This window comes from Xylocopa sonorina, chromosome 11 (genome assembly GCF_050948175.1).
Source record: "Xylocopa sonorina isolate GNS202 chromosome 11, iyXylSono1_principal, whole genome shotgun sequence".
NCBI classification, from domain to species: domain Eukaryota; kingdom Metazoa; phylum Arthropoda; class Insecta; order Hymenoptera; family Apidae; genus Xylocopa; species Xylocopa sonorina.
The window spans coordinates 7,417,773-7,443,790 of NC_135203.1; the positions used below are offsets into that span (position 1 = coordinate 7,417,773).

Genomic DNA, 26,018 nt, shown 5'->3' on the forward strand with positions numbered 1-26,018 from the left:
TTTCGTGGAGATCGTCGACGCCAGTGGATTCAGGGATTATTTTGTCGAACGAATCGTTTAATGGAATGAACGTTCTCACCAAGACCGTGAAATGAATTTCTTTCGATTTTAAATACAATAACGACAACGTACAGAACTATAAATTATATGCTTGAAACGGTACAGATACGTAAATTTGTCTATGATAATTACATGAATTGTATAAATGTTCACATAATCGCTCGCAGCATGTTCAAATACGCTACTGATGTTTTAACAACCTGTATGTGTGATACGTTTTTGTTACTTTTGCAGATTCGAACGGGAAATGGTAATAATTCGATACTTACGTCGCTGAATGTGTTGATGGACAGTTCAACCATATTTCCAGCTGTAAATTTAATCGAGGAATTGGACATGGCGATGATGAGGATGCAGCAAAGCTTCTTGCTTCCGGATAACTCGTGCCACTCGATCATGTACGTTGTCTCGCCAACTTTCTGACACTGTCGCGTGAAATATTCTTTACCCTCAGGTAATTTGTTACTGAATTTATACTATTGCACTGCAAAACGTTACCTGCTCGGCGACAAGCTCGCCAATATAGCAGAATATGAAAATATTGAATCCAATTGATAAGAGTATCGTTGCGTATGTCAATACTGAAGCTATCTCTCTTTGGTTCCAATCCTGCAACATACAAAAATCTATTAGTACACGTTCAATTACATTTTATAGCTTCACGTATTGACCCTCGCGTACCACTATAATATAATATCCAACGAGGCACAGATTGATCGTGCAGCCTAAAAACTCAACGAACGATATCTGTTGGAGTGCCTTCTCCGTGAGCGCCAAGAATCTAAAATCCAAATTCAGATTCGATCATCGCGTGTAAAAATAACGTGTCCTATATTCTCAAGTCTTCAAGGTAGCGTACTTCAATATTCGAACGTGTTGGCTGACGATACTCGCGATCCTGTCGTCCACGAGGTCGCTCATGTCCGCTCGACCAGCTACCAAATGTTCCAACCAGATCATCAGCACTTGCATTTGCCCGCACGCGTGAACTGCGAACGCAGCTGCTAAACTGCACGCAGCTGCCGTGATCATGTGTATAAAGATACCTGTAAAAGCTTGAAGGGCGTAGACGATCTCGTTCACAGGACTACGACGAGCGTCAGCGATCAGCTTCGAGAACGGAAACGCTATGGGGATAAAGGTCAGATTCTCTTCCTCGATCACAGTTTTACCCGCGCAAACGGGTCTGATCAAATAGTAGAACGCGAAACTGGAGTAGACGAAAAACGTGCAAATGGTCACCAGTTTCTTTCCATAATTCGCGTACACAACCATGACGTTCCTGTCCTCGAGGTATCGCGTGTTCCTCCAGTCCCACTCGATGCATTCCACGCACTCGCGTATGTCGCCCCCGTGGATGACCAGCAAATGGTATTTAATCAACGACACGACGACAAAGATCAGGGGACCAATCAATTTGATCCTGTCCTGGTTGTTCTCAGTCTCCAGGACGAGGAACATGAAACTGGATATAAGCTCGAAGCTGATCGAGCCGTAGCAAACGATGCTGATCAACCAGTAGAAGCATCTTCCTAACAGAGAGCTTTTACTGGAATTTGGCCAGACACCAATGGGTTTCAGAAGCCATCGATTCCATTGGACGCTTAGATCCACGTTTCTGTGATGGTTCTGCTCCGTCGTGGCAGCTGTCGCGTCGATTGACTGTTGCTTCTGCATCGTTTGCACTCGAACGTTGCCTCGAGACTAACTGTCGATAGCGCGACGAGTGTTTGAAAGGGAAATAACATTGCGCTTGCGCTCGATTTGTCATTCCCTTCGTTGACTGGGGTGAGCGAAATGAATTATATACGTGCACCCAAAGGGTCCGACCCTTTGCGGTTCTCAGTTTGCATCCTCGTGCATTATCAATGGAACTGATCGCGGTTGCATGACGATGGGACGTCAGCAAATTGATTTTTTCGAACGTCAATGGAGCACGAGTGCGTTAAGGGTTCCGTGACGGATCGCGGGTTAGGTGATTCGATTTGTGAGGGATGAATCTTAATTTCTAGGAATTTCACGTGTTACCAAAGGACGTAGAATCTTATTAATTATATGTATTCATGTTGGAAACATGTATTTAAATCTAAACATGTATATTTCTTTTCAGAGAGTAACATCGAGGGATGTTGGATTTCTGATGAGGAGGGACAAGTGAGACATGCTGGGAAATAAATCGATCACGATCACTCTTGGAGGCTGTACGTTGATTGAACCGTGCGAGAGTAATCTCGAGCTGTCGATAGTGCGCGAGAGGCTAAGGCTTGAAGATTCCTGTTAAGTTCACATCATTGCTCGCAGCATGTTGAAGAACGCCACGGATGTTTTAACGACCTGCTCGTTCGATAGTTCCTCGTTAATCCTCGAGATCAGGCGAGAAGGTAATTCGTTACTTACATTGCTGAAGGTGTTAATTGATAATTCAACCATATTCCCAGCAGTAAATTTGATCGATGAGTTGGACATCGCGATGAACAGTATGCAACAGAGCTTCTTGTTTCCTGATAATTGGTACCATTCGATCATGTACGTCGCTTCGCCTATTTTCTCGCACTGTCACGACATGCACTTTTATTCTTATCTGTTTTACCATTGAACACGATCGTGTGGCAAAATTTTACCTGATCAGCGACGAGCTCTCCTATATAACAGAATATGAAAATGTTGAAGACGAACGATGAAAGTAACGTTATGTTAATTATAACAGACGCTATGTCGTTCTCGCTCCATTCCTGTAACAGTTAAAAATCTTCGTCAAACGATGCGATCGGAATACTTCGATTTTTCAATCGCATTCGTACCATTATAATATAATATCCAATAAGACAGAGTACCACTGTGCAGCCAACAAATTCGACGAAGGATATCTGCTGCAGCGCTTTTTCTGTCAGCGCTAAAAATCTGGAACAGCACAAAACCTTCGATAAAAAAACTCTAAAATTTACGATTCGAATATCCACAGAAATCGCGCAAGAATTTTTTCAAATATTCCACACACTTCAATATGCGAACGTGCTGACCCACGATGCTCGCGATCCTCTCGTCCACAGTGTCGCTTGTATCAGAACGACCGTCCACCAAATGCTCCAACCAGATCGTAAGCACTTTCATTTGCCCGCAAGCGTGCACTGCAAACACAGCAGCCAAACTGCACGCGGCTGCTGTGATCAAATGAATCAGAACACCTGTCAGACACTGAATAAAATAGACGATCTCGTTCGCAGGACTGTAACGGACGTCAGCGATTAGTTTTGGGAACGGAAACGCCATGGGGATGAACGTCAGGTTCTCCTCCTCTATCACTGTCCTCCCCATGCTAATTGGTCTGATCAAATAGTAGAACGCGAAGCTGCAGTAGACGAAGAACGTGCAAATAGTCGCTAACTTCCTCCCATAATTCGCGTACGATATCATTATGTTTCTATCCTCCAGATATCTGGCGTGTTTCCAGTCCCACTTGATGCGTTCGATGCATTCGCGTATGTCGTCCTCGTGGAACGTCAGTAAAAAGTATTTGACGAAGGTCATCGCGAAGAAGATCAATGGACCAACCAATCGAATTTTACCCTTGACGTTCTCCTGTTCCGCGACCACGAACATGAAACAAGAGACAAACTCGAAGCTGATCAAACAGTAGCAAATGGTACCAATCAATCCAGAGAGGCATCTTCTTGCGCAGCTGTTTTTACGCGCATTTGGCCAGACGTCGAGCGGTGTTAGTAGCCATCGATTCCATTGGATGCTTAAATTTACGTTTCTCAGATAGTCTTGCTCCATCGTGGTGGATGTCGCGTTGAACGATCGCTGTTCGACCACTGTCGACGGTTTGATGCTAAATAGCCACTGTGGTTCGTAATGGCTTGGAAGCAAGCTAAGATTGCGCGTGCGTTAGAATTCATTGTCGAAGAGGGATGCATAAGTAATATTTCTCGGGGAGTCGAACCCCTCTGAGTTCGTTGATTATAGTTTCATGCGTCAGCAGTGCGAGCGACGCGCTTCGATGACGATGGCCTCTGTCGAGAAATTGATTTTTTCGATCGTCAGTGGAGAGACTGTGTCAGTGTTTCACGACAGGTTGAACGAATCGATTTACGAAAGATGAAACTTTTATTTCTCCCGATAAGTTGTAATGAACTGTGTTACCTTTTCGTGATAGCTTGTGAAGTGCCATTTTTAATATTTCTTTTGGATCGTGGCTAATGTAAAAAAAGGATACGTGAGAAAGAAAGTTTGTCAGAGAAATTCATCGTGAAGCGAATATATAACAATACAAATCAAATTTATTTTAGCGTATACACGTTATTTGTTATAATTGCTCTTTCAACTGCGTTCTATCCTACGGATCGTTCAAGTCAACGTTCGCAGCACGTTCAAAAAGGCAACTGCTGTTTTGACGACCTGTTCGTACAATGAAATTAGTGTCGAGTAAGAGGCTTATGAAGATAAGTTTGAGTAATTTTCTACGTACATCGCCAAATGTGGTTAAACACAATTCAGACATATTTCCTGCTGTCAATTTGATCGATGAATTGGCCATCGCGATTATTAGGACGAAGCTGAGCTTTTTATTTTCTGGCAGTCGATACCAATCGATCATGTACGACATTATCCCAACTTTCTGACACTGCTGGAAAAGAAATGTAGAAAGAGATGCTCTGTTAATTGTAAAAGATATTTTACCTGCTCGGCTACCAGTTCGCCTATATAACAAAATATGAAAATGTTGAACGTAAGGGACACGAGCAATATGAAATATGTCACTGCGCTGGTTAAATGGCTGGAACTCCATTCCTGGGGGAGACAATCATATATAAAAAAGCTACAGAAAAATTTGTATATTCGTCAACTCAAATTTTATCACGATAACGTACCATGATAACGTAATATCCGAGAAGACATATATTCAACATGCATCCTAAGAATTCCACAAAGGACACCTGTTGAAGCGTCCTTTCCGTGAGTGTCAAAAATCTGAAATTCGATTCGATACTGTCTGGGATTGCAAACGTACAAGCGTGATAAAAACTTTTATACTAACTACTCCTCAGAAACGTCAAACAGAAAAATTTGAAATCGTGAAATTTATCTGTAAAAATTCTTACACACTTCAGAATTCGAACGTGTTGATCTATAATCTCCGCGATCCTCTGTTCGACGCAGTTGGACATGTCTGATCGACCCTCGATCAAATGTTTCAGCCAGTTGATCAGCACTTCCATCTGACCGCAAGCGTGGACAGCGAGCACCGCAGCCAAGCTGCAAGCAGCGGAAGTGATGCTGTGCATCAGAGCACCAGCTAAAACTTGGAACGAGAAAAGGATCTCGTTCGAAGGGCTGACACGTGTGTCCATCATGAATCTCGAGAATGGATACACCATTGGTATGTACGTCAGATTAACGTCAGCTGCCGTCACTTTACCCACGCTAATTGGTATCGCTATGTAATAAAACGCGAAACCACTGTACATGAAAAACGCGCTAATCACGATCAACCTTCTCCCAAAATTCGCGTTCGCGATCATTATCTCTTTATCTTTAACGAAGGTGATGTTCTTCCAGTCCCATTCGATGCGATCGATGCACTCGCGGATGTCCTCCTCGTGGAGGATCAACAGATGGTACTTCAAAATGGCCATCACGCAAAAACTGAGCGGACCAAACAGTTTGATCCTGTAGTAGACGTCTTTCACTTCGAGGACTAGGTAAAGACTGCACGGTAGCAAAAGGTAAATCAGCAGACTGTAACAGATTACGTTTATCAGCCAGTGAAAGTATTTCTCTATTAGCGAGATTCTGGTGGAATGTGGCCAGACACCGATCGGTTTTAGTATCCATCGACTCCATTGGATGCTTAGATTCACGTTTCTCTTGTATTCGTGGTTCGTCGCGAAGTTCGACGCGTCGTTCGTTGTTAGTTTTTTCATGGTTACGGATCGAGTGATCCCTCGATGGCCACCGATCGTGGTTTCGCGATGGCTGCGAGGGAAGTAATGTGGCGCTTGCGCTCGCTACCCCCAACTTCTTCGCAAGGGGAGAATAAAGTATTGTTCTCTATGGCGAACGAACTTTTCGCGATTAGCTGTTTCTCTCGTTGTGCATTATGAATAACGTGAATTGTGCGGTTGATTTCTGAAATGTCAATAGAATGGAATTTTTTATGTCACTCGGAGGGGTAGTTGCACGTATCTTTAACGCTTTACGCGATATCGTTTTCACGATGTCTTTTTAGGTTTAAAATTGTAGACAATATCCTTCTGATTTCAACATCGTTTTTATTTTCGAAAATCCGTATAAAATGTGATTCTTCAAATATCGTAAACAGTGTGAAAATTGATTAATATTCTAGATGAGTAACAATCATTCAATACACACAGTAGTAAAAGTATTTTTGACATAGATATTAATGATTGTAGAAAATTTTCACATGGAGATACATTCAAGTCGTTGTGCGTAGCACGTTTAGAAAAGCAACTGCTGTCTTAACGACCTGTTCGATGAATAAAGATTGTAATTATTTGTTGCATGTGTATTATACGCGTGATTAGATACTTACATCAGTGAAAGTGCTAATAGACAACTCGACCATGTTTCCAGCTGTCAATTTCACCGATGAATTGGACATGGCTATTATCAGGACGCAACAGAGCTTCTTATTTCCTGGCAATCGATACCATTCGATCATATACGACATCTCGCCGATTTTCCTGCACTATGGTAAAACACTTTCCATTATTAAACCACATTCAAAGTCAAAGAAACTTATCAAAAAAATGACATACATACCTGCTCAGCCACTATCTCACCAATATAACAAAATATGAAAATATTAAACGTAAGCGATATAAGTAAAATAACGTAAGTCACTGCACTCGTGATATCGTTCGATTTCGATTCCTGCAACCAATCAACATCAACTAATCACCAGTACAATTCGCACGCGTTTCGATCCAATTTATAAACCATCCTACCATAATAACATAATACCCAACCAGACAAATATCCAACGTGCACCCTAAAAATTCAGCAAAAGAAATCTGCTGCAACATTTTCTTCGTGAGCGTCAAGAATCTGTAAATAAAACAACGAGAAACTATTTCTAAAGACCATTCCTATATATCATTCATCCATCATCGACAGATCCATTTACACACTTCAAGATTCGAACGTGTTGTCGCACGATATCAGCGATTCTTCCATCCACGGTACCACTCATATCCGATCGACCATCGATCAAATGATCCAGCCAGTTCATCAACACCTGCATCTGTCCACAGGCGTGAACCGCGAGGACAGCCGCCAAACTGCAAGCAGCTGTCGTGATACCATGCATCAAAGCGCCAGCGACCATTTGGACGAAGAACACGATCTCATTAGTGGGACTGTATCGAGTGTCGACGATGTATCTCGAAAATGGGAACACCAGAGGAATGAAGGTGAGATTGTCCTCCTCTGCCACTATTCTGCCCACGCTAATTGGCACGGCGATGTAATAAAAGACGAAGCCGCTGTACATGAAGAACGTGCAGAGGATAACCAGTTTTCGTCCAAAATTCGCGTTTAATATCATGATATCTCTGTCGTCTACGTAATTTGTGTTTTTCCAATCTCGTTCAATGCGTCTCACGCATTCGCGAATATCGTTCTCGTGTACGATCAGGGAATAGTATTTGGCGAATGCCATCGCGCAGAATATTAGAGGACCAAAGAGTTTTAATTTGTCGTAGAGATCTTCGACCTCGAGGAACGCGTATACACTGCAGGGGACGAAGAGGAAGCTGATTAAGCTGTAACAGGCGATTTTTATCAGCCAACGAAGGTGTTTTCGTAATTGGGACGTGGTACGCGAGTTTGGCCAGAGACCCATTGGTTTTAATAGCCAACGACTCCATTGGATACTCAGATGGACGTGATGCTTGTAGGTCTCGTCGATATTGGGGGATTTCTGGACGTTTATTTGTGACTTTTGCATCTTCGATGCTCGACAGCTCGGTTCAGACTGAATGCTCGCGATTTGATGTGGGTTTGGATGGGTGAATAATGTCGCGCTTGCGCTCGATTTGCAACTTTCCATCGGGAGGGTGAACGAGAGCGACTTTCTCCGCTTAGTTTCACCCTTCCGACAAGTTTGGTCTCTCGCGTCATGCATTATGAGTGCACGAAGTGGAATAATGACGGCTGGGTGAATCGATTTTCAAAGTTCGCGCACGGAGACGCTCGTGGGTTTGTTTTTTCTAATTTGTGGACGATTGATTTTTAGACACGCTGAAATTTATATTTCTCCCTTCGATCTAAACGAAAATTGTTACTCTCGAGGAAGGGTGAAGTACAAGAAATGTCTTCGTGAATCTATGTTTCGTTTAATTCCCAATATAAGAGACGAGTTTGTCATCGACAGTATGTGGCAAATGATTACGTTGTGAGTTGTCGTAGCATGTTTAAGTAAGCGACTGACGTTTTGATGACCTATAGTGTTCCATGAAAATTTACAATAGAAATTGGTATTTGTACAGCGTGGATAATCGTTGAAGACGGATGCGTGGAACTTACGACACCAAAGCTGCTGATGGAGAGCTCGATGATGTTGCCAGCGGTGATCCTGGTGGTCGAGCGGGACATTGAAATCACCAGAGGTATGGCGAGGCTCTTCTTTCCAGGCATTCGATGCCAATCGATCATGTAAGACTTTTCACCAACTTTCACTGTCTATTTAAATATTCATTTACACTTTTATCTATCATATTAATTAATTAATGGGTAGCATGTTTCATACTAAAAAATTGCGATATTAAAATTGAGAGAATCATAAATACTTGTTCTGCTAAGAGTTCTCCAATGTAGCAGAAGATAAAAATGTTGAAAGTGACAGACGTAAGTAGTAGTATATACGTCAGACCTCTGACAGGGTCTTTGGGGTCCCATTCCTAGAAAAAATAACGAATCGACGCTTGAATTCACTATTTCTATCGAATCATCAATAAAATCATACCGTTAACGCGTAATATCCTAGACAGCACATATTCAAAGTGCACCCCACAATCTCTACCAACGAAATCTCCTGCAGAAGTTCATCCGTGTGACCTATAAAACTGAAACGTCACAAAGGACACTATATACATTAGAAAAATGGCATCAAACACATGTTATAATCTCATTTAACACTTTTAATCGAAAGAACATCTTCAATTTACTTGATTATCCGAACGTGCTGTTCCACAACGTTAGCCAGCCTCTGATCCAAGCTCTCCCCATCGTTCTCCCTTCCGTCCACCAATTTCTCCAGCCAGGACATCAAAACCTGCAATTGTCCGCACGCGTGCATCGCCAGAAGCGCAGCTAAACCGCAACTGGCAACCGTGATATTATGCGCGACGAACCCTGACAGCAATTGGATCGTGTAAAGAATTTCATTGACAGGACTGAGACGAGCGTCCAGAAGGATACGTGGAAAAGGGTAGACCAGTCTTCTGTAGGTCAGATTCCCACCCTCTTCAACGATCTTCCCGTGAGTGAACGGCAACGCGACGTAATAGAAAACCACCCCTCCGTACATGAACGCAGCGCAAATCACAACGAGTCTGCGACAGAAGCTCGCGTTCTCCAGCATGATCTCGCGATCCTCGTTGTGCTCCACGTGCCTCCAATCGTCCTCGATGCACTCCACGCATCTGCGAATGTCGTCCTCGCGGATAATCAGGACACAGTACTTGATCATCGCCATCATGAAGAAGCTGAGGGCGCTGCCCAGCTTCAGTTGGCTGTAGAAGTCCTTGTTCTCGAGGATGATGAACATCGCGCCAGGTATCAGTATGAACGCGAGCAGACTGTAGCTGAGAACGTTCAGACAGACGTGTTCGATGGTTTTTAAGTAAGAATGACTCGTGGATTTAGGCCAAGTGCCGATCAATCTCAACGTCCACACGTTCAATCGAATGTTGAAGTTTCGATCGGTTTTGTAATTCGTGTTCAGGGGTTTCTCGTGATTGCCAAGGGTTTTCGTGGTCATCGTCGAGTGTCGAGAGTTTAGGAGTCACTGACGATCGTTCCTGGGTGACTGGTTTGAAAAGTCCCGTAGAATCGCGCGCTTGCGCTGGGTAAATCGAACACGGGGACAGGACAGTGATGTTCTATTCATCGCTTTGATTCAGTGGAACTTTACTACTAGGGAAATTTCCTCTTTGTTGTTGATATAATTTTTGTTGAGACTGCTTCGTGCACGTTGATCGTAATTACTGGTTTCCATATGGATTTTTCGAAGGGGGACGAACGTATAATTATTAAACTAGTCGCGTACGCAACTGGGGGGAAGTAGACGTAGTTCGATCATTGAAAAATGTTTTGCGAATATTTGAATCTCTGGTAGGGTTGCATATGTTTTCTCATCGCTTGTGATAGATAGAAAGATTAAATATTAAGATAGAATATAAAGGTATATTCTTGGTTACCATGAAAACTGAATGTTATTGCAAGTCCAGACAATCTTTTCGTTGGCAAACACAGTTTACATGATAGTAGGGAATATAATACTGTAAATAGTCGAACATAACAAATGCGACATTATGGCTTGACGACTATTTACGTTTATATTCTCGAACCACGTTCGTGGAATTCGCGTTTGATAACGAATCAGAGCTCTCAAGGAGAAGCTCGACAGAGGTGGATCGTTGGTGTTCGTAGTGCGTGTTTCAGTGGAATAAAATAGAACTTTATTTAAATGCAACTCCCTATGTGATTATTAGTGAGAAATAACATGTTACGCTTCGTAGTGGTTTTCTAAACGACTTTACGCAGCAAGTTCAAATATGCCACGGACATTTTCATTACCTAAAGAGAGAAAGCAATTCTCACGTGTGTGGAATAGGTAAATTTGACAAAGTATTCGTATCTTCGTACTCACGTCGGTGAAAGCGGCTAAGGACACGTCAAATACATTGCCAGCGGTGAGCGTCATCGAATGATTGGACATGGCTATTATCAGTATCGTGTAGCGAGCCTGCCACGGTGGTAGACGGTGCCAATTCATCCTGTACGACGCCTCCGCCAGGATATCGTTCTACTAACCGAAGCATTTGTAACAACAGCCGGATCAAGGGACGAGGGGTAAGAAAGAAAAGTGGCGTACTTCGTTGATAAGAAGCTGGCCAATGTAACACAGTATAAAAACAGAGAAAACGAACGACACTTGAAACGTGACGTAAGTCACGACAGATACGATATTATTATTTTCCCATTCCTAAAATATATTGCTCCTGAATTTCTGAAACGATTTAGGGTACATAATTCACATTAAAAACGACCCTACCATTAGGATACTGTAATCCACGACACATATCAGACACGAACCCAACACCACTTCGCACAAACAAATGTATTTCGTAATTGTCTTAACTCTTTTTAAAAATCTACAATAAATCATAAATGATAAAACACGTGAGACATACAAATCTGTTGACAATATATATTATACGTATAACATAACAGCGTTTGCTGAACAAACTGCAATATATATATATATATATATATATATATATATATATATATATATATATATATATATATATATATTCTCGCATTCTGTTACAGATATTTCTCAAACAAATATTCCACTCACCCGTTTATCTTCGTCTGATAGTCAACGATATCTTTGATCATCCGTTGCACAGACGCCTCAGTCAAATCGGTGGTGTCCGCGAACCGCTTCATCTTGTTCACCAGGATCGTCAGCATGCCGCAGACGTGGAGAACCAAGAAGGCGACAATGCCACAGGAGCCAGAGATAACCGCGTAAGTGACGAAGCCAGATACAATTTGGAGGGTGAACAGTATCTCGTAGTTTGGGGTGCGTTGCTCGTCCAGAATGAAGAAGTAACTGGGACAAGCTATTGGTCTTATGGTCACGTTCTCAGGAGTGACGATCGTCCCCTTCAAAAGCGGAAGAATCGCGCGATAACAAATACCAGCACCGTACGAGGTAACCGCAGCCATTACGACCACCCTTTTTCCTATTTTCGCTTTCGACAGGAAAATCAATCGATTCTCCTCAGTCGCGTCCATCCAGTCCTGTCTGACCGCGTCCAGCGCGGTCTGAATCTCTTTCCCTTGGGACAGGAGAACCATATACTTGGAGGTTTGCAGGCTGCAGTTTACGATTGGCCCCATAAGCTTCAGTTTCATCTTGCCGTTTTTCTCCTTCAAGAACGTGTAGAAGAGGCTTGGTACGATTATTAGGAAGAGCAGAAAGTTGGCGATCACGTGTTTCATTCTATGCGCGATTCTCGTGGCCAAAGAAGAGTTGCGTGGGATGGGCCATGCTCCGACTAGTCCTAGAATTGTCCTTAAGAATCTCGTCGCGTGTCTCAAGTCCTCCTCTGTGTCTCTTAACCGTGGCATTTTTGCGTCGAGCTTGAGGGTTGAAACATGACTGACAATGGGTGGATAATAAAACAGAGTGGGTTTCAGGGTGCAGCGTTGCGCTTGCGTGTTTGAAATATTAAATGTTCGAGACTGTAGGTAACGTCAAAATGTGGTTATTGACATGACTCTATTCGAGGGAGGGTTGAAGAAATAGGAAAATGCAAATTGCTTGAAATTATCCCTTTCAACTTTATTATGCGCAGCGCATTTTCCGATAGAGGAGGGTTTCTCTCGTGGAAATAACTTGGAGATTTCGTGCACGATTTGTTGTTTGATTTTTAGAGGAATAATCGTTTTATCGTGACGATTGAAAGTGTAATTCAAAGATTGAGAGAGTAGCATGCGAGTATGTTTAATTTTGTACGTTGTCAGTGAGGGCTTGGGGGACATCGAAACGTTTAGAGCTGCTGCGATGCAGTTACACAGCTTTGTGCCATTTTTAATAAAAGTTTGTCCCCGTCTGCAAAGTTTGCGTCCCTTGAAAGCAGCAGTTGTCGCAGCGGAAGGTGAAAGGGTTCTGCATGCGAGGGGAACGACGCTTAAGTAACTTTACGAACTGTTTCACTTGAACAGGAGGGACAATATGTACCTTTTAAATGCTGTAAATCAGTTTCTTGCAGGTTTATGCATTAGCTATATTTATTCTTTCGTATACGCTACAAAAATATCGGTAAGAAAAAGAATAATTCAAGTGATACTGTTAAAATCATCATTCTTTCATCAACGATCAAATATGGTTCTATGAAAAGCAAGAATGTCGATGATATATTCGTGTATCTATGCCTTTTCTATCGTTCTATGTGAGATTTGCGATGGTAGTCGTAATGTTTACCGTCGATGCCATTTTAGAAACGCTTACGTCGTGAATTGTCGCAGCATGTTCAAATATGTTACGGAAGTCTTGATAACCTATGATATTTCACGAGGACTGATAATAAAAATTTGCATTTTGCAGCACGGACAACTATGAAGAATTCTGCGACACTTACGTTGCCAAAGCTGCTGATGGAGAGTTCGATGATGTTGCCAGCAGTGATCTTTGTGGTCGAACGAGACATTGAAATCACGAGTGGTATGGCGAGGCTTTTCTTCCCAGGCATTCGATACCAATCGATCATGTAAGACTTTTCACCAACTTTCACTGTCTATTTAAATATTCGATCTCACTCTCGTTTCATATAAAACATTTTTAATATTAATTTTACAAAAATTATAAATACCTGTTCCGTTAAGAGTTCGCCAATATAACAGAAGATAAAAATGTTGAAAGTGACAGACGCAAGCAATATTATGTACGTTATACCACTAACAGGTTGTTTAGGGTCCCATTCCTATGAAAAAAATTGTCAATTGCTCTGTCAATCGTTTAGATAGTAATTTTCAGGCACTTGACGATAATACCATACCATCATCGAATAGTATCCAAGGAAACATATGTTCAAAGTGCATCCCACGACTTCCACCAATGATATCTCGTGCAGAAGATCCTCTGTGTAAGCAATGAAACTGAAACGTCACAACAAACGCTATTTACATTAGAAAAAAAATCGTGGAAACCCGAATACTAGATTTTCGTTCGGATTTATCATGTTTCGAACAGAAGAGCATCTCCGTTTTACTTGATTATCCGAACGTGATGCTCCACAACGTTAGCCAGCCTCTGATCCAAGCTCTCCCCGTCGTTCTCCCTTCCGTCCACCAATTTCTCCAACCAGGACATCAAAACCTGCAATTGTCCGCACGCGTGCATCGCCAGAAGCGCAGCCAAACCGCAACTGGCAACCGTGATATTATGCGCGACGAACCCTGACAGCAATTGAATCGTATAAAATATCTCATTGATAGGACTGCGACGAGCGTCCAGAAGGATACGTGGAAAAGGGTAGACCAGTCTTCTGTAGGTCAGGTTCCCACCCTCTTCCACGATCTTCCCTCGCGTGAGCGGCAAAGCGATGTAATAGAAAGCCACCCCTCCGTACATGAACGCGCCGCATATGACAATCAGTCGACGACAGAAGCTCGCGTTCTTCAGCATGATCCTACGATCCTCGTTGTGCTTTACGTGCCTCCAATCGCTCTCGATGTACTCCACGCATCTGCGTATGTCATCCTCGCGAATAATCAGAACGCAGTACTTCATCACCGCCATCATGAAGAAGCTTAGTGCGCTGCCGATCTTCAGTTGATTGTAAAAGTCCTTCACTTCCAGGATGATGAACATGCCGCCAGGAATTAGGATGAACGCCAGCAAACCATGGCAGAGAACGTTTAGAGATATGTGCTCGAGAGTTTTTCGCCAGGAATTGTGGACAGACTTTGGCCAGGTCCCGATCACCCCTAACGTCCACAGGTTTAGACGGATGTTGAACTGTCGATCGGTCTCGTAATATCTGTTGCAGGATTTCTGCTCGACGATGAGGCTCTTCGCGTTCATCGTCCAACGTGAAGGGCGAAAGGGTCGCGGATGACTGGTCATCGATGACGGTGTCGAAAGCTCCCAGTGGACTACGCGCTTGCGCTGAGAAATCGAAAACGGGGACAGAAGGGTGTTTTTCTGTGTATCGCTTCGACGCGTTACAACTTTTCCCTTCCCGTTTCGCGGTAACGTAATTTGTGTCGCGACTGGCGAAGTTGTTGGTAATGACAAGCTTCGAAGTGGGTGGTTTTTGTTTAAAAGCGATGGAAGGGAATCAGGGAACCCTGGTCGAAGTTGTGATTATCGTGCAATCGTGCGCGCGTTCAGGGGTGAAGCGCATGGAACGCTGCTCGAACTCGCGGACACGGTTCATGGATATTTCAATTGCAGATAGGGTTGAAGTATGCTTTGCTTTGCAGTGTTACCATGAACTGCTCGATGCTTCGCGGAACACGCTCGAGTTAAACATAGTACGTGGATTAAATTGCGAAAATTGAAAAATTAAACAGCTTGCGTTTGGTAAGACTAATTTTTACGAAGGGGTAGCAACTTGTAGCGAGGAACCAGGCTCGAAAATTGTGGGATGGATCAATGCGTAAGCAGTAAACGTTTACTCGTCGTCTGTGAAGTTTTCATCGATCGTGTGCAACATTGTTATAACATGTATTAAGCGAGCTTGAAAAGGGTTCCACTCGCGAGGGGGTTGAATTGCACGCGCACGTACGTTTTAGTAATAAAATACCACGAAACGTATTGACTAGTCTGAAAATATCTATTGGGAAGTAAATTGAATAATTAGAAGATACAGTAAAAAAGTGCTACAGTCTAAAACATATTTCTCTATCATTTCTAAGTACTATCTTTCACGTACTACAGTTAACTAACTGTGGAGCGAGTATAAACTTTAAATCACTGTCCGTAGTATATTTAAATACCCGACTGACGCCTTCACGATCTGAAACATATACTTTGCAGGCCGTACGTGGATTAATAAACGTAGAAAAAAACAATTTGTGGATACTTACATCGCTGAACGTGGACAGAGACACCTCGACCACCTTTGCTGCCGTGAGTTTAATCGGAGAATTCGACATGATGATCACTGGTACCAAACTACGTGCCTTTCTCGACGGAAGTCGATACCAGCTCAACGTGTTCGACGTGCGTTCAAGATTACCGCTCTGTTAACGAAGAAGGACCATTTAAAAACGAAGTCTGCGTTAATAACGTACACTTAAAACGTACTTCGTCGACCAGAAGCTGTCCAACGTAACAGATGGAGAAAGTGAAGCATACGCACGTTACCATCACCCACATGAAAACAATCGTGGCGGTAATATTCTGGTTCTTCCATTCCTGAAATACGATCGAGCAATCACGCGAGCCACAGAACGATCTAATCGCTATACTCCTTAATCTAGCCCGTACCAGGATGATACAATATCCGACAATACACATAAAGCTGGTGTCTTCGATGATTTCGACGAAACAAAGATACTGAGTGATCAGTTCAACGTTACTTATAAATCTGAAATGACGTGACGAACACCGTGCGCACAATGCATTTATACACCTTAAAACATGTAAGCAAACAACCCCATCCGACTCGACTCGGCTCGTTTAGCCTCGCGTCCTATTCCACTTACTCTTTAATCTTCGTCTGATACTCAACGATATCGACGATCTTCGTCTGCACGTGCCTCTCGTCGGTGTCCGTGCGATCTGTCAGCTCGAGCATTTTGCCGATCAAAATTCGTAACATGGCGCAAATGTGCAGACAGAGGATCGTGAAGATGCCAACGGTGCCGCTCAATATCGAATAGCTGACCAGTCCGCTGAAAACCTGCAGCGCGAACACTATCTCGTAGTAGGGCGTCGTTTGTACGTCGAAGAGGGTGATGTGAGTCGCGCATGGTAGCATCCTGATGGTGGTGTTATCCGGGAGCACGATCCTCCCCTTGGAGAGCGGAATTATCGCTCGATTGGACAGACCACTGGTGTACACGGTCATAGTGACCAGGAACATCACCGTGTAACCAACTTCCGCTTTTGCTCGCAACACCTGGCGGTTCTCTTCCGTCGCGCTCAACCAGTCCTCTCTTATCCTGAACAACGCGTCCCTCAGCTCCTTCATGCGGTACAAAATCACGATATACTTGCCCAGTTGACCGCTGCTGAAGATGAACGGCAACAACAGACCCAGCTTCCTTCTGCCGCTCTTCTCCTTCAGAAACACGTACAGAATGCCGGGGACCAGGACCAGGAATTGTAAAACAAGAGCTATGGTCACTGTGGACCATCGTAAGAGTCTCGCGGCGAGAGACGCGTCCACAGCGCTTGGCCAGATGCCAAGCAACGTCATAACCGGTTGCACTAGTCGCAGGGCGTGTTTCAAGTCCTGTTCAGGGGTTCTCGTTTGCGCCATTTCGAGGATCGAATGCTGGCCGTCGACTGGGCACGCTCGCGTGCCGTGGCGCGGGTCTAATCGCGCTCGAGTTTATAAAATGTTAAACGTCCACCCCCTAGATTTAGAATGTTGCGCGATATCGACGGGTGGCGGTGAACGTGTGCGTGCTGAGAACTTTCGAGCGCTCGTGAAACTAACATCGACCGGTTGTTTATTGAGATGATCGCGTTCGTTCGCGAGTGATTACACGTTTCGAAAAATTCGAAGAACGGGTAAGTAAATTGGTTGAAATTACTGGTTCGAAGTTTCTATGCGCGGGTCGGGTTGCTCGATCGACGCGGACTCCCGCACGCGGGTTACAGATTTATCGTGTCACCAGCGGGTTTTCTGATCGCTCGAGGAACTTTATTGCAAATGTTTCGTGTCTGATGGAGTATGATTAATTATGTTTTTAGAAAACGAGGTTCATTATTAATATTAATGATAATAGCTGAAAATATATAATGGCGATCTAGTGTTTTGTGATTTCGATTAATGATTCTTTTCGTCTGCGAAGCTTTCACCGATCGGAAAAGAAAGTTAAATGCATTATGCATTTAAAGTTTGTAGAAAATAGAAAAAGGTAGTTTGAACACTTTTACAGTGAAATGAAAAAGCGCTCCGATCGATAACACGTTTTGACATCGTTTTTAGTTAAAATACAGAGTTGAATCTAATTCATTTAACAGATACCTCGACTTAAATGGTTTCTCGTAACACGTTCAAGTATCCCACTGCTGTCTTCATGACCTAAAAATTATATTTTTCAGGACGCTAAAATGTTGGAGAACTGGAGGACGATGCTAGCAAACATTTCGTTACTCACATCGATGAACGTGTTCAAGGATACGTCAACCACTTTGCCTGCTGTAAGTTTTATCGGATAACTTGACACAATAATCACTGGTATCAAACAGCGCGCCTTTTTCATTGGGAAACGGTACCAATTCAGCGTGACCGACGTCAATCTGACATTGTTGCTCTATAAAAGTGAACATTTCTTATAAAAACTGTAATTACTTGCGTCAAAGAGAGGAGCAATCGACGATGTACTTCATCGATGACAAGTTGACCGATGTAACACATCATGAAAATGGTATAAACGTTCAGCGCTTGGAACGAGAAGTAAATCGCAATATTGGTCGAATTGCTCTGTTTCCATTCCTGAAACACGATCGAATGACTGTCTCGTCGTTGACGAATCTCATGCAATACTTGTACCGTGATTAAACAGTAACCGCTCGTGCAGAAGTTGCACGTGTCAACGAAAATCTCGATGAAACAAAGATACTGCGTGATCTTATTCATATCGTTCATAAATCTAAAATTAATACAATTATACGCACGGGTACGTAAAACACACGTACGATCAAAATTACCGAAAACTCACCTTTTAATTTTCGTTTGGCACTCGATGATATCGAAGATCTTCCGATGCACACCGTCTTCGCTCACGTCACTTTGATTCGTAAGCTCGATCATCTTGTTCATGAGAATTACCAGTAAACTACAAATATGCAACGAGAGCACAGCAAAAGCTCCCAAAGTGCCACAGAATATCGTATACATAAGCATCCCCTCGAGAAGTTGCATTATAAAAATTATTTCGTAGTACGGACTGGCTTGTTCGTTGAAGAAGACGAAATAACTGGGACAAGGTAGCAGCCTCATGGTGGTATTACCAGGTAGAACGATTCTGCCCTTCGAAAGTGGAAGCGTTCTGTAACAGATACCTGAAGTGTACATAATTATGGCCATTGCCATCACCATGTTTTGACCGATCTTCGCTTTAGTACGAAAAATCGCTCGATTTCCTTCCATGGCGTTGAACCAGTCGTCCCTTATCTCGTGCAGCACTTTTCTGAACTCGTCCGTTCGATATAAGAGAACCGTATACTTGAGCATTTGACTGATGGCGTTTAAATGAGGCAGAAACAACTTTATTCGGTTCTTCTGACTTTTTTCTCGAATTATTATGTGTAGAACGCTCGGAACTGTGACTAGCACTATGATAGAGTAGGAAATTACGACGATGGACCACTGGAGAACGATCGAGGACAAGGGTGACGGGGTGGGTCTTGGCCAGGCGCCAACCACCCTTAGAAACGATCGCGCGAATCGCAAGGAATACTTCAATTCCTCGTCCGCGTTATTTATTTGACGCATTCTTCTTCCGCGATCGAAAGTTCGAGGGACACTGGTTAACCATCACGGTGAACTGGGGACCATTTCAAGGGTGCGTTTGCGCTTGCGTACATGAAATGTTCAGCGCGTCGAATTACCGTCATTAAATTGTACGAAAGGGTTGGAGAACAATGTTGCGAGTTTTTGTTCCATTATAGCGAGAGTGGATAAAATTACCCATTTTAATTTTGTATTCTGTTGCAGGGACTGCACGAATCGATCTTCACGGACGACTAATTCTCTTAACTGCCGGAGGGTAAGTTTCCATTGCGACTACATAGAAGATACGTGCGCAAAATGTGGTGTACAGTAGATGGAAATATTTTTTGTAGTCTTTTCTTTCTTTATGTGACAAATTTTCAATAGACAGTTCTCACTGTTCGAAGCGTTTACAATGTGGATCGTCGTCGTAATGGTAAGTAAGCGCGAAAGGGTTTCGTGCAGAGGAAATAAAATTAGCGGTTTAATTTCCTGGTTAAATACAGTGTACAATTTTAATCGTTTAACACGTATTTTATTACAGAGTCTATGCTACTTTTCTCAGTATATTTAAGTACGCCAACGATGTTTTCATCAGCTAAAAAATATATTTTTCAGGACGTACAATGTTTGGAAGATACATAGACCAAATTTCTGATACTCACATCAGTGAACGTGGATAAAGAGATCTCTTGCACTTTGCATATCGTCAGTTTTATTGGATAACTCGACGCGATAATGATCGGTATTAAGCAGCGAGCTTCCTTCGTTGGGAAACGATACCAGTCCAGCGTGATGGACGTCAGTCTGACGTTGTTGCTCTGTCAGAGTAAGAACGTTTTAAAAAACTCGTTGCAAAAATACAAGAAGAGGACCATCACGTACTTCCTCGATGATGAGTTGACCGATATAACAGATCATGAAGGTAGTGAATATGCAAAGCGTTTGGAACATGAGGTAAATCATTATAGCTGTCGCGTTGCTGTGCTCCCATTCCTAAAATACGATCAGCAATATATTACGAGAATAATTGGTCGCGTCGTTTGCAATTCGAACGACGCTGCCAACAATCGTACCGTGACAATACAGTACCCGATCGCGCACACGAGACTCGTGTCGCAGACGACTTCGATGAAACAAAGATAGGACGCGATTTCCTCCACTTTACTCAAAAATCTGAAATCACCGTACGCACGCATCGTACGTGTAAGATGTTTCATTATACTCCTCGATAAAAAAATAAATAGAAACTTACCGTTTGACGCGCGTTTGATACTCAACGATATCGAAGATCCTCTGCTTAATAACATCCTCGCTCGTGTCTGATTTATTCGAAAGCTCGATCATCTTGTTCACCAGAATCGTCAGTAAACTGCAAATATGCAAAGAGAGCACGGCATACGCCCCCACAGTGCCACATACGATCGTATACATAAGCATCCCCTCGAGAACTTGTATTACGAAGATTATCTCGTAGTACGGACTGGCTTGTTCGTCGATGAAGACGAAGTAACTTGGACAAGGTAATATTCTCATGGTGGTGTTATTTGGTAGGACGATTCTTCCTATCGAAAGCGGAAGAATCGTCCTGTAACACACACCGCTGAAGTATAAAACGTAGAACATTGTTAAAACCACTTTATGACCGATCTTCGCCTTCGCGATCAAGATCAGTCGATGTTCTTCAGTGGCCATCAACCAATCGTCTCTGATCTTGTTCAACACTTGGCGAAATTCGCTCGTCTTGCAGAGGATGATCGTGTATTTGAACAATTGACCCAAGCCAGTCACGTGTGGCATGAACTTTTGCAATTGCCTCTCGCGGACTTTCTCCTTCGTTACGATGTGCAGGAAGCCAGGAATCAGGACCAGCAGTTGCATCAGATACGAGGTAAGGATCAAACACCAATCCAGAATTCTGGAGCGCAAGGGCGCGGAGATTGGTCTGGGCCAGGCGCCCACGATTCGCAGAAATCTTCGAACGTATCTCAAGGACCGTTTCAAGTCCTCCTCCGCGCGTTTCTCTCGATCCATCTTAATTTTCGCGCGACAGTTCGAGCGGAAATGGTGCTCAAGCAGCGCGACGAGATGGTGCTCGTTGCAACTTGGTTCGCGTCGCGCTTGCGTGCATGAAATATTAAAGGCCACTCGAATCGAGCATCAAATTGTTGCTCGACGCGGTCGTGGCGAAGGGGTTGCGTACTGATTTCTCGTTACGCGATAGGGGATCGAATTGTCCCTCTTAATTTTGCATGCGCCGCAGCGGTTTCCTCGATGAGGATGAAGTTTTCGCGCGATCGATGAGTAAATGCGAAATTGAGCTTCCCTGGTGGAGAAAAAGTTTCACTGTGGAAACGATTTCTCGCGTAATTCTGGTTTCAAGCGGCGAGAAGAGACGGACGGTCTTTTTGTGATGATAACATTAAAAAATTGTATAAAAAAGTGTGTTTATGTATGATATACTCTGACATTTTTGCAGCACGAATGTTGCATTCTGGTCGACTTGATTGTTTTAGAATGTTCAATAAATGTAAATCCACATTTTGCAGTGTCTGTATTGGTTACGTGTAGACTCATAATGGTGAGTACAAACGAAAGGGTGTCGCACTTGATAACGAGATAAGAAACTTGATAACGGTGTTTAAATCATTTATTACGAAACGAGTTGGATAATTTCTATATATTTGTAGCTAAATGCGATCTATTCTAACCTACTGCGTTTTACTACGATCGATGAGCTTTGTATTTTATACAGAATATTAAATGTCCTAATATTAAGTGACTTCGCGTAACAGATTCAAATATCCCATCGACGTCTTCATTATCTGGAAACCATTTTACAAACGAGAACGTAGAATATTAAAAAAAATAGAACTTGTTATTACTTACATCTGTGAAAGTTGCCAGTGACACGTCTATTAACTTCGCCGCGGTTAATTTGATCGGATAATTCGACATGATGATGACTGGTACCAAACTGCGTGCTTTTTTCGTTGGAAGTCGATACCATCTTAACGTGTTCGACGTTTCAGCGAGATTAGTGCTCTGACAAAAAGACCAATTAAAGGTTCAATTTTAATACCAAGTAACGATGAGAAAATTCGTCGGATGGCGTACTTCGTCGATCAGATGTTGGCCCACGTAACAGAGCGCGAAAGTGAAGGAAGTACAAGACGCGTACACGAAGAAGTAGATCGCTATAGCTGTGTAATTATGGTTCTCAAATTCCTAAAACACAATCGACAGATCACTAAAAAATCGTACTCATATTTTCGACTACGCTTCTGTTCGTACCACGATAGTACAATATCCGAGTATGCATGTAATGCACGTGTCGTCGACGATCTCGTAGAAGCACAGATACTGCGTGATCAGTTCGACGTTGGCTATAAATCTGAAATAACGTCACAGATTGCACGCGTACGCGATGTCTGATACTACTCGAAGAATCAACCCAACATTAATCCCCCAATTAAATTGCTACAACTCACCCTTTTATTTTCGTTTGATACTCGACGATGTCCACGATCTTCTCATGCAGTACTTTCTCACTAAAATCCGTTTCTCTGGTTAACTCGATCAGTTTACCTATCAAAATCCTCAGTAAACTGCATATGTGCAAGCAGAGGATCGCGAAGACACCGACGGTCCCAGTTTGCGTCGCGTAGTTCACAATACCAGTGCAAACTTGCAACGTGAAGACCATCTCGAAGTACGGACTGAGTTGCACGTCGAAAAAGACGAAGTAAACTTGACAGGGTAACAATCTGATCGTAACGTTATTGGGCAGCACGATCGTGCCTTTCGTAAGAGGAAGAATGACACGATAGAACAAACCGCTGCCAGACATCGAAATGGCCACCAGCAACGCCACTTTGTACCCGATCCTCGCGTTCGCTCGCAAAGTGTGCTGGTCCTCTTCCGTGGCGTTCAGCCAGTCCTTCTTAATCATGTTCAACATCTTTCCAAAGTCGTTCTTTCTGTACAGCATGGTCAGATACTTGGCTGCTTGGCCCATACTGAACACAATTGGCGCCATCAGGCTCACTTTCCTCTTCCCGTTCTTCTCCTTCAGTATCATGTACAAAATAGCTGGTACCACGAGTGACAATTGCAAGAAAATTACCACGAAGACTCTGCACCATCGCAGAATCTTGAAATGCAATGGAGTCTTGCTGAAACTGGGCCACGCACCGAGAAACACTAAATGCGCTTGCACGAACCTGAAGGCCTGCTTCAGGTCCTCCTCGACGTTCCTCGTTCGAGGCATTTCATCGATGAACGCTCGAATTTGTCTGACCACGCGTGCGTCGATTTAGTTCACGACGGGGTTGGGGATTGTGCCGGGGGTTGAAGTTGGTACTTCGTAGCGAAGTATCGAACGCTTCGCGAAACAGCTATGTGTTTATAAGTGGCAAATTACGAAATTGGATGGTGAAGTTTTATGTAGCAAATCAGTTGCATTATTTTGTATCATTTTCTCTTGTGGAAGCAGGAGGAATGATCGTTGCTTGCTTTCCATGGTTTCAAATGGAAATATCGCTTGGATAGTTTTGCAATTTTGCTGTTTTGAAACTTTGCGAAAGGGTCTGTCATTTCTGCGCTCGGTCGAACGAAGTTCAAGTACTCTTCTCGCGAGTAATTACGAGAAACGTGTGTACATTAATAACGTCTGCTGTTTTTGGGATTATTTTTAATATAGTAATATACATGGTTACATAAAATACATACATTTGGAAATTTTCATCGAAAATTATAAGTAATATCCTATATGACTTCTAGTGAGAGTCGATACAATGTTACGTGAATCAGTGAGATTTTTAAACTACTTCGCGAAGTAAGTTCAAGTAACCAATCGACATTTTCATTACCTAGAAACAATTGACAGATTGAATCACAAAAAAATCCCAGTTTTTCTACTTACATCTGTAAAAGTGGCCAAAGACACTTCGATCATTTTTCCAGCTTTCAGTTTCATCGGGTAATTGGACATGGCGATGACCAACGTTAAACACCGCGCGTGTTTCACTGGTAAACGATACCAATTTACCGTGCAAGACGTCTGACCCACGATTTTATTCTGTCAATGAAAATTTTTCCAATAAAAATTGACGATCGAAGAGTGAATGAAATGAGAATGGCGAAAATGTCTCGTACTTCGTCGACGAGAAGTTGACCAATGTAGCAAAGTATGAAAACGCAGAAGGTAAACGATACACCTAACATGATACAGACAAACGTAGCCGTTGTGTTCCTATCCTGCCATTCCTGAAATACACTTTCTATAGTCCTGAATTTTATTTTATAACATGCAACATTTCGTACCATGAGAAAATAGTATTCCGCGAGGCATATCAAACACGAACCGCCCACCATTTCGGTTAAACAGATGTACTCCATAATAGTTTCAACGTTGTTAAAAAATCTGCAATAAGCCATCGCAATGATAAAGTACTCGTGTACATTTCCTCATCAATGGTTCTCGACGCGATATCAACTCGATAGATAAAACCTTCTTATCAACCCCTCTGAACACATATTCTTCAACCAAAACTTCGCTTACCTCTTTATTTTCGTCTGATACTCAACGATCTGCTTTATCCTCCGTCGCACGATTACCTCAGTCATGTCCGTTTTATCCACGAGCGCCTTTATCTTGTTCACCAGGATATTGAGCATGCTGCACGCGTGGAGGACCAAAATGGTGGAAATGCCGCAGGTGCCGCCAATCACGGAGTAGGAAACGAGACCAGACATAACTTGGAGCGTGAACATTATCTCGTAAAACGGTGTACGTTGCACGTTCAGAAAACCAAAGTAACCAGGACAAGGTAAAGGTCTTATGGTGACGTTATCAGGGGTGACGATGGTCCCTCTCAAAAGGGGAACGATCGTGCGATAGCAGATACCACTGCTGTACATCGTCACTGCTGAGATCAGCACCACCCTTCTTCCAATTTTCGCCTTCGAATGGAAAATCAATCGATTCTCCACCGTGGCGTTGATCCAGTCCTGTCTGATCGCCTCTAGTGCATTCTGGATCTCCTTGTATCGGTACAGGAGTATCGTGTACTTGAATATCTGCATGCCACTGTTTATGATCGGACCCATCAGCTTCAGCCTCTTCTTATTGCTCTTCTCTTTCAGAAATACGTGCAACACGCTGGGTACCATTATCAGGAAGAACAGGAAGTACGCGAGGACGTGCTCCAATCTTTGCAACAACTTGGAGAAGGAGGAAGAGGTAGCTGGAATGGGCCATACCCCGATCATCCCTAAAATCGGTTTCACGAACCTCGTCGCGTACCTCAGATCCTCCTCCGCGTTCGCCATTCGTGCCTTTTTCTCGCGGTTGAACGCTGCAGTGTCACTGGCGACGCGTGATTGATAAAAATGTACGCGATTCGTCGAGCAGCGTTGCGCTTGCGTGCATCAAATGTTAAGGGTTGCTTATTATCGAAAGAGTTTCATTGCACGAAGATTACGCTTCTATAGAGACACGGGTAACCAAATTGCTTGAAA

The 26,018-nt window shown here is 43.1% G+C and overlaps 12 protein-coding genes across 12 annotated transcripts; all 12 read right to left on the reverse strand.

Moving 5' to 3' along the window:
* Positions 1-209: 209 nt before the first annotated feature.
* On the reverse strand, positions 210-1,737 carry LOC143429294 (odorant receptor 82a-like). Its single transcript, XM_076904827.1, has 5 exons — positions 920-1,737; positions 742-841; positions 559-669; positions 330-485; positions 210-260 (listed from the first exon to the last, which is right to left on the reverse strand). Exons 1-5 carry the CDS (start codon positions 1,735-1,737, stop codon positions 210-212), a joined length of 1,236 nt encoding a protein of 411 aa, XP_076760942.1.
* A 606-nt stretch (positions 1,738-2,343) lies between these two features.
* LOC143429295 (odorant receptor 43a-like) lies at positions 2,344-3,837 on the reverse strand. The gene is made up of 5 exons (XM_076904828.1): positions 3,059-3,837; positions 2,862-2,961; positions 2,682-2,792; positions 2,458-2,613; positions 2,344-2,394 (listed from the first exon to the last, which is right to left on the reverse strand). The coding sequence occupies exons 1-5, from the start codon at positions 3,835-3,837 to the stop codon at positions 2,344-2,346; spliced, it is 1,197 nt and encodes a 398-aa protein (XP_076760943.1).
* A 570-nt stretch (positions 3,838-4,407) lies between these two features.
* LOC143429462 (odorant receptor 4-like) lies at positions 4,408-5,984 on the reverse strand. The gene is made up of 5 exons (XM_076905164.1): positions 5,167-5,984; positions 4,932-5,031; positions 4,741-4,851; positions 4,529-4,684; positions 4,408-4,458 (listed from the first exon to the last, which is right to left on the reverse strand). The coding sequence occupies exons 1-5, from the start codon at positions 5,982-5,984 to the stop codon at positions 4,408-4,410; spliced, it is 1,236 nt and encodes a 411-aa protein (XP_076761279.1).
* Positions 5,985-6,496: 512 nt separating this feature from the next.
* On the reverse strand, positions 6,497-8,206 carry LOC143429296 (odorant receptor 4-like). The gene is made up of 5 exons (XM_076904829.1): positions 7,212-8,206; positions 7,029-7,128; positions 6,844-6,954; positions 6,614-6,769; positions 6,497-6,547 (listed from the first exon to the last, which is right to left on the reverse strand). The coding sequence occupies exons 1-5, from the start codon at positions 8,204-8,206 to the stop codon at positions 6,497-6,499; spliced, it is 1,413 nt and encodes a 470-aa protein (XP_076760944.1).
* A 263-nt stretch (positions 8,207-8,469) lies between these two features.
* On the reverse strand, positions 8,470-10,063 carry LOC143429297 (odorant receptor 43a-like). Its single transcript, XM_076904830.1, has 5 exons — positions 9,249-10,063; positions 9,047-9,146; positions 8,871-8,981; positions 8,608-8,763; positions 8,470-8,523 (listed from the first exon to the last, which is right to left on the reverse strand). Exons 1-5 carry the CDS (start codon positions 10,061-10,063, stop codon positions 8,470-8,472), a joined length of 1,236 nt encoding a protein of 411 aa, XP_076760945.1.
* A 767-nt stretch (positions 10,064-10,830) lies between these two features.
* On the reverse strand, positions 10,831-13,315 carry LOC143429298 (odorant receptor 43a-like). Its single transcript, XM_076904831.1, has 8 exons — positions 13,304-13,315; positions 13,132-13,259; positions 12,661-12,988; positions 11,669-12,561; positions 11,360-11,459; positions 11,180-11,290; positions 10,955-11,110; positions 10,831-10,881 (listed from the first exon to the last, which is right to left on the reverse strand). The coding sequence occupies exons 1-8, from the start codon at positions 13,313-13,315 to the stop codon at positions 10,831-10,833; spliced, it is 1,779 nt and encodes a 592-aa protein (XP_076760946.1).
* Positions 13,316-13,326: 11 nt separating this feature from the next.
* On the reverse strand, positions 13,327-14,905 carry LOC143428996 (odorant receptor 43a-like). The gene is made up of 5 exons (XM_076904336.1): positions 14,091-14,905; positions 13,878-13,977; positions 13,692-13,802; positions 13,461-13,616; positions 13,327-13,380 (listed from the first exon to the last, which is right to left on the reverse strand). Exons 1-5 carry the CDS (start codon positions 14,903-14,905, stop codon positions 13,327-13,329), a joined length of 1,236 nt encoding a protein of 411 aa, XP_076760451.1.
* An 886-nt stretch (positions 14,906-15,791) lies between these two features.
* LOC143429299 (odorant receptor 4-like) lies at positions 15,792-17,312 on the reverse strand. Its single transcript, XM_076904833.1, has 4 exons — positions 16,534-17,312; positions 16,133-16,415; positions 15,913-16,068; positions 15,792-15,842 (listed from the first exon to the last, which is right to left on the reverse strand). Exons 1-4 carry the CDS (start codon positions 17,310-17,312, stop codon positions 15,792-15,794), a joined length of 1,269 nt encoding a protein of 422 aa, XP_076760948.1.
* Positions 17,313-18,099: 787 nt separating this feature from the next.
* On the reverse strand, positions 18,100-19,238 carry LOC143429300 (odorant receptor 30a-like). Its single transcript, XM_076904834.1, has 4 exons — positions 18,724-19,238; positions 18,549-18,654; positions 18,387-18,497; positions 18,100-18,315 (listed from the first exon to the last, which is right to left on the reverse strand). Exons 1-4 carry the CDS (start codon positions 19,236-19,238, stop codon positions 18,100-18,102), a joined length of 948 nt encoding a protein of 315 aa, XP_076760949.1.
* Positions 19,239-20,043: 805 nt separating this feature from the next.
* LOC143429301 (odorant receptor 43a-like) lies at positions 20,044-21,530 on the reverse strand. Its single transcript, XM_076904835.1, has 5 exons — positions 20,752-21,530; positions 20,573-20,672; positions 20,382-20,492; positions 20,162-20,317; positions 20,044-20,094 (listed from the first exon to the last, which is right to left on the reverse strand). The coding sequence occupies exons 1-5, from the start codon at positions 21,528-21,530 to the stop codon at positions 20,044-20,046; spliced, it is 1,197 nt and encodes a 398-aa protein (XP_076760950.1).
* A 740-nt stretch (positions 21,531-22,270) lies between these two features.
* Positions 22,271-23,766, reverse strand: LOC143429302 (odorant receptor 4-like). The gene is made up of 5 exons (XM_076904836.1): positions 22,988-23,766; positions 22,791-22,890; positions 22,614-22,724; positions 22,386-22,541; positions 22,271-22,321 (listed from the first exon to the last, which is right to left on the reverse strand). Exons 1-5 carry the CDS (start codon positions 23,764-23,766, stop codon positions 22,271-22,273), a joined length of 1,197 nt encoding a protein of 398 aa, XP_076760951.1.
* Positions 23,767-24,316: 550 nt separating this feature from the next.
* On the reverse strand, positions 24,317-25,800 carry LOC143428766 (odorant receptor 4-like). The gene is made up of 5 exons (XM_076903885.1): positions 25,060-25,800; positions 24,822-24,921; positions 24,654-24,764; positions 24,421-24,576; positions 24,317-24,367 (listed from the first exon to the last, which is right to left on the reverse strand). Exons 1-5 carry the CDS (start codon positions 25,767-25,769, stop codon positions 24,317-24,319), a joined length of 1,128 nt encoding a protein of 375 aa, XP_076760000.1. The 5' UTR covers positions 25,770-25,800.
* Positions 25,801-26,018: the final 218 nt, after the last annotated feature.